Below are 9,317 nucleotides of genomic sequence, written 5' to 3'. Positions count from 1 at the left end.
CGAGTCCCACATCATGCTCCCTGCTCGCCGGGGGGAGTCTGCTTCTCCCTCTCCCTCTGCCTCCTCCCCCCACTCATGCTCTGTCTGTCTCTTTCTCAAATAAATAAATAAAATCTTAAAAAAAATATTAACTGTATTGAGGAAAACAAACCAGATTCAAATGAATAACTGCTATACAGTTCCATTTATACCAACTCCACAAACAGGCAAGGCTAAGCATTAGTGTATACGAATGCATCCTTTGGTGCTCAGCATAAAAAAAAAAAAAAAAAGCAAGGAAGTGACAGCTAGGGAAGTCAGGTTGGAAAAGGAGGAGGTGTGTGTGGCACTTCTGGCGTGCTGGTAATGTTCTGCTTATTGACCTCCGTGCTGATTTTGTGGGGTTTTGCTCTACTGTAATTCATTTATCTGTACATTTATTTTTAATGTACCTGTTCATATTGTGTTACATTTTATAATTAAAAGTTTTTAAAAATGGAATTATACAGAACACATGACTCCCCTGTACTCGGATTGGAAGGACATCGCCCCCTTCCTGGCTCTAGCCTGCCCAGACCACTGTCCCTGCCAAATAGAGGTTTGCCATGCTCTGCGGTGTGTCTTCATGTCCTTTCCCCACCACATGGTTAGTTTCAAGAGGGAACAAATAGTTTCTTGGAGTTCCTCTACTTTTGTTTAAAGACTGTTGGAAAGATACATTCTCTGAATTGCCTACTTGAAATTGGATGTCTTCTTTTGTGGTAAGTGAGACTACAGCATTCTGCTTCTTTAATTCAACCATATTAGAGACACCTTTCTCTGTTAGCATTTTGTAACAACTACAGAGTATTTCATTATATAGATGTACCATAATTTATTGAACCAGCCCTCCCTCAATAGATAGGTTGTTCCTCATTTTTTTTTGCTTAGTGAATAAACAAAATAATGGCCTTTCTCCCATTGGACCTCAGTGAGGTCCCTCTGTGGGGATGGGACCCTGGTCTAGTCACTGATGCATTACACACACAGCTCAGTGCCCAAGATGTAGCATGTGTTCAATAAAATGATTGTGAGGTGAATGAAGACTAACCAAATGAACCACATGGTATCAGTTTGAGCACAAAGATAGGATTCTTTGTGGAAGCCCCTTGGGCAAAGGGGCAGACAAGCACTGAGTGGAGCCCAGGGGTCTAGGCCTGAATCAGAGTGGATTCAAATCCCAACTCTCCCACATGGGTGACTTTAAACAGCTACTTAATCTCTCCTTGCTTCACTGCTCTCATCTGTAAAATAGGTATAATAGTGGCATCTGCTTCATAGGGCTGCTATGAGAATTAAATGAGTGACTACATGCAAATGTCTCCACATGGGCCTAGCACATCAGCACTAGAGTAATAGAATTAGTAATAGAATGTGATCGTCTCAACTCATCCTTATAAAAGTACCCCAAGGATGATGCCTCTCACAGGGTGACAACACGAAAACAAGGTCCTTCTGGCCCTGCATTTGTGGTGGTTATTGTTGGTTCGATTTGCTTCTATGGGGCCAGTTTTGCTCCTGAAGAATCAGCTTCCCCCTTAAGGAGAGTATTTATAGGCACAGCCTATCACCATGGAGACAGTCAACAGTAGGGAATCCAAGATCACGTCACCTCTCCTTGGAGGCTGAAAGTAGACTCTCGGGCCCATTTGTTTTGTGAAATTGACAGAGTGTCATCATCTATACCCACTCAGAAGGGTGTCTGGGAAGATGAAAAAGACACCCTAAACTCAGCAACTGCGTAACATCTCCCCGCTCCTGAAACCTGAAACTGTGGCAAGTCAAAAGACTCAGGGCAAACACTTACCATGCAGTTTTTGACTGCAGTAAGTCCACAATCCTTCTCTACCCCAAGCTGGAAGGTCGAGACCAAATATTCAACCCGAGTGCTCACTGGAAACTGGGTGGAAGAGAGGATGAAGGTAAGGAGTGGGAGAAAGTGGACAGAGGGCTTGGGGTGGCCTGGCAGGCAGAGATAGGAATGGGGTCATTACTATTTCCAAATTAAGGGTCACAGATGGTTACATCTTAAGAATGTGACATTAGGGTGTCTGTGCTCTTCACAGGGGAGTTACATGCAAGCCATCATCAAGGTCACCATTATATCTTGAAAATGCCATAGCAGAGGTGTCAATATAGCTGTGCCTCAGCATTATTTTCAGTGGAGTGTTTCCAGGCATCTGGTGTTCCCGTCCCTAATTGCTCTGCACCTTGATTTGCAGAACGTCTGCTGTCCCTGGCCTGGCCCTTCCCAGAGTGGGGTACTTGTCAAGGCAGTCTCGTCACTCCCTGCATTGATGTCCAGTGATGAGCTGCTGCTCTCTGACACCTGTTCCACAACCTTGCCCTGCCTGTGAATTTCAGTTTTTACTTTCAAAACAGAACAAATGGGCTCTTGGTGTCCCCATGTACTTTAAAGGCCAACACAAAAATACTTTGCCTGAATTGGCCTACTTGAAATTGAATATCTTTATTTGTGGTGGCAATCAAGACTGAGTCACTTACACTTCTGCGGAGACATGGAGATATCCTCATGTCTTCTTGGGAAATGGGCAAGAGGACGATATACAATTGGTAATTTTGGTGGGGAAGGGTGGTGGTGACTTCTGAGAACTGGAAAAGGCGGTTTTGGTAGTTATGGTAGTCAAATGCTAAGCAGAATTCACCAGTAAAGCCATCTAGTTATGGACTTGTATTTTGGAGATGTTTTTGTTTCTTACTTGTTATAGATCTATTCAGATTTTCTATTTCTTCATGACCCAGCAATTCCGTTTCTGGGTTTACACCCAAAAGAACTGAAAGCAGGATTTTGAAGAGAGATCTTCATACATCCGTATTTGTAGCAGCATTATTCACAGTAGCCAAAAGGTAGAATGGATAAGCAAAATGTAGGATATGCCTACAATAAAATATTACTCAGCCTTTAAAAGGAAGAAAATTCTTACACATGCTACAATGTAGATAAACCTCAAAGACATCATGTTAAGTGAAATAAGCCAGGCGTGGAAAGACAAATACTGTATGATTCCACTTGTATGAAGTACCTGGAGTAGTCAAATTCATAGAGACAGAGAACAGAATGGTGGGTGCCACGGGCAAAGGGCGGGAGCCATTTAATGGGTTCAGAGTTTTAGTTTGAGAAGATGAAGAAGTTCTGGAGACAGGTGATGATGATGGTTGCATAACCATATAAGTGTACTTAATGCTACTGAACTGTATATGTAAAAATGGTTAAAATGGTAAGTTTTGTTATGTCTATTTTACCACAATAAATTTAAAAAAAATGAACCAGGAAACATAATATAATGGGGCGGGGCGGGGGGGAAGAGTGGAACTGGGAAGAGGTGAGGAAAACAAAGAAAAAAAAGAGAGGAAGGAGGCAAGCAGGAGGGGGGAGCAGAGAAGTGGTCAGGTGACACAAGTAAAAGCTTTCCTGAGGCGTGGGATGCCAAGTGCCTGAGCGCGGTCCTTTCTAAGCTTTGGAAGGGAGGGGGCAAAATCAAGCTTGCATTGTGAGGATGCCCTGGGCTCCGTGTTTACCCTTTCTCTGCCCAGCTTTCCCTAGCCCAGGAGGGAAAGGGATGCTGCAGAAGTGGGAGAAGCTGCATCACAGAAGTTATCCTGACCATTTCATCTCTTTCAGTTCACCAAAGCCACGGAGAAAACACCTCAGTGCATTTACAGAAAAGAGTACGTCCCCTTCCCAGGCCACAGACCAGACCAGATCTCCAGGTGGTATGGCAAGAGGAGAATTGAGGTACGAGGGAGTGGGGGCCCCACACTCAGGCCTGGGCTCCCCCCAGTGCTCAGGAGCCACCACCTGCCCGCTTCTTCTAAGCTCAGTTCCCCCCTAGGGGACACAGTAGTAGTCTTGTGAGCACCCTCCCCAACCCAGGGGCTGCAGATGGCATTCACCTTTATTTACAATCTGCCAAATCTCAAACTGGTAGCATTCCCCCCAGCCCTGTATCCCAGCACTGTCCTGGATCATTTTCCAGCTCCTCCAGGTTCTCCCAACAGGATGTAGGCAAAGGGTGTGGGAAATAAACAAGCAAGGTAAATACCGAGTTAAGGGGAACATAGAAATCACATAAGGTCCTCCAAAAGCGAGTAGCGGTGATGCTTGGATGACAGTATTTTGTATCTTCTATGCCCCAGCTTCCTGTTCTTTTGTATAAAAAGTCAGGGACCATTCTGCCCTCTCTCACTCATTGAGTGCGTGCCCTTGTGTCGCAGGTCCCCGGAGCAGGAAGCAGGGCACTGCGACCTCAGGACATGTCCCCCCTCCCGCCCCCCCCAACCCCATACCTGCCTAAACTCAGGGTGGGGGCACAGAGTGAGGGGTGGGCAGTGTAAGGATGGGAGCATTTTGGAGCTGGAAGGGTTCCAAGAGATTGTTCAGCTCAGCACCCTCATTTGCAGATAAAAGGCGCCCCGGGTGTGGTGAATGTCTTGTCCAAAACTGTGTAGCTGGTTGGTAAGAGACTAAGCAGGTGGCTGATCTGTGACTCAAGCAAGTATCCTCACAACCCTCTTCATTATCTGCTGGAGTGGACTCTGTCTTCTGCATTCGGGAGTCATCTCTGTATAAAACAGCACCACATTTTCAGCTCTGTGTGGGCATCCCTGGATTGCACGGATATCCCTGGAGTACGCCGGCATCCGCAGACCATGCTGACGCCCTGGGGATGCCAATCGTTACCATTAGTGTGCCCTGAAGACCCAAATGCATGCTCACAGAAGGAAGTCAAAATAAGAACCCATGATCTGGGGCTCCTGGTCCCCAGTCATCAATATATATGAGGTACTTAGCCTAGTTCTCAATACACATTCATGCCCTTCTTAAAGACTTTTGGACTCATTACAAACCCTGATGAAGAGATAACCACACACACACACACACACACACACACAGAATCTGGTTAAGGGGCCCCTGGGTGGCTCACTCACTTAAGCGTCTGATTCTTGATTTTTTGCTCAGGTCATGATCTCGAGGTCATGAGATCGAGCCCAGAGTTGGGCTCTGCACTTGGCTGGGAGTCTGCTTGGGGATTCTCTCTCTTCCTCTCCCTCTGCCCCTCCCCCTGCTCTCTTTCTCTCTCTCTCAAATAATAAATAAATAAATCCTTATGTAATCTGGTTAAAATTAAGAAGTCCCCTGCCAACATATACACAAAATAGAACCAAGCAATCAGATATCCATTTCCAAGGACTCTGTTCAAAACTCCTGCTTGTGTGCGGGGACCCTGGACATAGCACTGCCCCACACAGCTGCTTCAACCCATCAGCTCTTTCGGGTACTTCATCCTGCTCTTCCTCCTAGGACAGCCAGCTCCCATCCCCACTTCACACTTCCTCCTTCTTAGACAAATGCATATCTGCTCTTTCAATTGACTATGGATTGATGGGGTTAGCATCACCCAGAGAGGACCCCCTTCCTGTGCTTTTCCACTAGGCAGGTATATTCATCGCGTTTTTTATGTTCTGAATTTTAGATGGTTTGACATCTTAGGGGCCGTGCTAATCCTGGACAGACTGCCCTCCCAAGGCTGGCTAGTCCTACAGACAGTAAACAGCTTGCCTGGAAGCACGCCTTTGGGATACAAACCAACCAATCCAGAGCCCACACCCCAACCACCTCTTTTATGTAACGTTCACATGCCAAGCCAATATCCCTTTGCCTTAAATCACTCCGGGGCCAGGCACCAATAACCGGAAGCATCTCTTTAGCTGAAATCTAACTCTGCAATCCTAAACTTCTCAAACTTGCTTACCCTACCTCACCTTGTTCCTTCCCTTGGAAAACACATGGAGGTCCTGGGCCATGCTCTCTCTCTCTCCTGCTCCTTCTTCGACACTGGTGCTTCCCTGTGTGGTCCCGTGTGGTGCCCCCTCCTCTCAGGAATTGAAAGTAATAAACTTTCTTTTCTTTTTTTTAAAGATTTTATTTATTTATTTGACAGAGAGAGACACAGCGAGAGAGGGAACAGAAGCAGGGGGAGTGGGAGAGGGAGAAGCAGGCTTCCCGCTGAGCAGGGAGCCCGATGCGGGGCTTGATCCCAGGACCCTGGGATCATGACCTGAGCCAAAGGCAGACACCTAACGACTGAGCCACCCAGGTGCCCCAGTAATAAACTTTCTAAATCCTTTTTTTCCAAGGCAGTTGTCTCTCTATCTGTCACCTGATCATCTGATCAAAACAAAAATCTCAGGTTCATCATCAAGACAGCAAGGCCGTGCCCCAAGCCAAGAAGAATAGCAAGAAAATCCCTTTCTCCTTTCCCTGCTGTGATGCCTTCTCAGCACTTCCCTGGGTTCATGGGAACCCCTCCAACTTGCTTTCCCTGGCATTGGACCTGTACTCCCGGCACCTGGTGATGCGGATCTTGGGAACCCCTGCCTAATGTCTGTGCCTGTCCCCTTCGTCTCCCTTTGGCATTGTGATCTGACTTATTTATGGAACCACCACTTGAAATATTATGTGCACCTGGCATTTCCAGACCAGAGCAGACACAGACCTCCCTGTCTGCTCCAGACATGAGGACAGGCATGGAAATCCACATTATCCTCCCCTGTAAATCAGCCCAGTCCTCCAAGACTCCCTTCCAGGGCCAAGAGGATTTTCTTCGGAAAGGCACGGATGCAGGCAAACGTCCCAGAGTAAGGAGGACACGGCTTTCTTCTCCTTGTAAATAACTCCCACTAAAGAAATCACTCCTCGAGTTTCCAGCCGAGGGAGCCATAAATCCTTTGCAGGAGAAGGCAATTTATGGAGCATTCTCTGACTCTTCCCATAGTAACTGATTGAAATACAAGGTGCGTATGTCATGCTCGGTATTCAATGCCTTTCACTGGCCATGGCAATAGGCACTTGGATGGAGGAGCCTGGAGACACACCAGAGGGTGTAATTTCAGATCACAAGGGCAGCGGTGAGATGGTTCTGGCTCTTCATATTCAGCTGGGTGTCCTGCCTTTCATTTTAATGTGTCCCCATAGCCCATTCTAGGGATGAATTGACTTGGCATGCGTTGGGGGCCCCCAGACGGAGAACTGACTGCCGCAAAGCCGGGATGTGTGTGTGACGGTGAGCTGCGTCCTGGTGGGCCAGACAACTGTGTCTCCCAGGTGGTGGCCTGGGGGCTCAGGCAACAACACTTGCCATCAGCTTCACACACCTCCGAGGCAGCAGCTTCTGCCTCCGTCCGCCGCCCTGTGGATACCTTGCTCCGATCGGTTAACACGCCCACTGTGTCTGTCTCTCCAGGGGCTCCCGTACAAACACCTGATCACGCACCACCAGGAGCCCTCCCACCGCCATCTGATCAGCACCTACGATGACCATTACAACCGGCACAATTACAACCCCGACCTGCCCGCACTTCGCACCTGGAGTGGACATAAGATGCTGTGGCTCCCAGAGAAATCCGACTTCCCCCTTCTCGGTATTCATATAATTCAGGATTTCGCCCTGTGCTGGGCAGTGAGGCGTCCACAGCTGCCCTAGGGCTGTGGATGCTGAAAGACTCACACAGAGAGCATTAGTGTGACCCGAGAGAGGGGAGAATTCTACTGACCCGCAGGGCTGCTGCTTGCCACGGAGGTGACGTGGGCTGTGTGGTGAAGCCCTCACCTGTGCGCCGTGCCAGTCTGGGTTTACTGGGAGCACGGGTGGCAGGGACAGCATCACTGCCCTCAGATCCATCATCTTTGCATAAACAGTGACGACCGGTGCCCCGGGGCCCCGCATTAACGTAGCACCTGGGGGACACAGGAGTGACAAACGGGGAGGAATTCCTGCCCTTGGGAGAGTTGTCATTCCAGTAGGTCCCAGATAAGACACTGTTAATGGATAACTTAAGATCTGGCAAGTAAGATCATTCTGGACCACCATATATGTGCCACGAAGCAAAGATGCCAGGTAAGGAACACAAAGTGAGGCAGGTATTTGTGAATCTCCTTTGGGTGGAATGATGAGGGATGGTCTTTCTGGAAAAGACAGTTGAGTTGAGAAGGAGGGAGCCATATAGGAATTGGGGAGTGGGGGGAGAATTTCAGGGGAGGAAATAGCAAGTGAAGATGCTCCACAGCAGGAAGACCACTTCGGGGCTCATAGGCCACCACGAGGAGTGTGGATTTTGTCCTTCCAGGAGCAACAGGACTTTGAAGGGATTTTTGTAAGAGAGTGCCTTGATCTGATTTACATTTCAAGCTACCGTCCTCCTTTGCATCCAACTTTTTGTACTCCCTACCCTTCAATGCAAAGGGACCTGCGTCTTATGGTGAGTGGCTTGTCACTCCTCATTACTTTTGCAAGGGTTTCTCCTCGGGATCGCTCTCACAAGCCTGCACTGCTCCCTTCCCTGCTAGGGTAGGACAGTCCCCCAGGAGCGGCAGGGCCACCCTCCACCAGTCGAGGGGCTGACTTTTCCGAGGCCTATGTACTAGCGCCTGGTTCCTCCTGAGTACGCGGGGAACCGGCCCCACCCTGAGCCAACACTCCTGCAAGCCCTTCTTCCCTCCGGAACCAGCCTCGGTCCCGGATACTGCAGCCCTGGAAAACACGCTCTTCTGGCCGGTCCACGCCCCGTTCACCCAGAGCCTGGTTTCTCTTGCAGCTCCCCCTACAAACTATGGACTCCGTGAACAGCTGCAGCGGAGATGGCTCGCACCCAAGGCTGCCACGAGGGAGAGCATTTACACCTCGTCCTACCCCAGACCACCACCCTATGCTTTGTCCCGGCGGGAACATGCCATCCCCGTCCCTCCCCCTCGTCTGCACCCTGTCCCACGCTTCTGAGAGCTGCCAGACCCCGGGCAATGCAGGCAGAGCCAGCCGGAGCCCCACTGTGCTGTCCAACTGGCCAGGCAGCCGGCAGCCTGCAGACCCACCCAGAGTTTTAAATCCGACCCCGCCGAGGGGCCCTTAGAATCATGGTCTGTGTTTGAAGGTTTCGCCCCTCCTCCAAACCCTCAGGTTCCTTTCTTTTCCATCCCACAAGTAAAGCTCTTTGACAGAATGGAGTGTCACGTATATGCAGAATTGTGCAGAATGGCAGAAGGCCCTCTCCCTCGTTTCACATGAGGGGAAACTGAGGCCCAGAGAGGTAACATGATTCCTGCAAGTTCTCACAGTGGGGTACCTACCCTCCAGGAGTGTCTGGTCCATACAGAAGGGGATCTGACCACGAGACCCACTGCAGAGCTCCATGACATAGTAGAACGTGGTTATGGGAGGGCACCCCGTGGGAGCTGGCCATCGGGGAGGGGTCCAGCCCGTCATTGCCTCCCCAGGGGTGCG

At 49.2% G+C, this 9,317-nt stretch overlaps 1 protein-coding gene across 1 annotated transcript; it reads left to right on the top strand.

The window, feature by feature from the left end:
• Window positions 1-1,717: 1,717 nt before the first annotated feature.
• CFAP107 (cilia and flagella associated protein 107) lies at window positions 1,718-9,030 on the top strand. The gene is made up of 4 exons (XM_036094264.2): window positions 1,718-1,940; window positions 3,662-3,775; window positions 7,284-7,461; window positions 8,635-9,030. Exons 1-4 carry the CDS (start codon window positions 1,827-1,829, stop codon window positions 8,814-8,816), a joined length of 588 nt encoding a protein of 195 aa, XP_035950157.1. The 5' UTR covers window positions 1,718-1,826; the 3' UTR covers window positions 8,817-9,030.
• The last annotated feature ends 287 nt before the right edge of the window (window positions 9,031-9,317 follow it).

Source organism: Halichoerus grypus, chromosome 5 (genome assembly GCF_964656455.1).
Source record: "Halichoerus grypus chromosome 5, mHalGry1.hap1.1, whole genome shotgun sequence".
Classification (NCBI taxonomy): domain Eukaryota; kingdom Metazoa; phylum Chordata; class Mammalia; order Carnivora; family Phocidae; genus Halichoerus; species Halichoerus grypus.
This window is presented reverse-complemented; position numbering and strand designations above follow the sequence as displayed.

Excerpts from the sequence above, each read along its gene's own strand:
- CFAP107 (XM_036094264.2), top strand. The coding sequence starts at position 1,827 with ATGCAGTTTTTGACTGCAGTAAGTCCACAATCCTTCTCTACCCCAAGC. Across the intron at positions 1,941-3,661 it reads GGGTGGAAGAGAGGATGAAG|TTCACCAAAGCCACGGAGAA; the intron begins GTAAGGAGTGGG and ends CATCTCTTTCAG. Across the intron at positions 7,462-8,634 it reads ATCCGACTTCCCCCTTCTCG|CTCCCCCTACAAACTATGGA; the intron begins GTATTCATATAA and ends TTTCTCTTGCAG.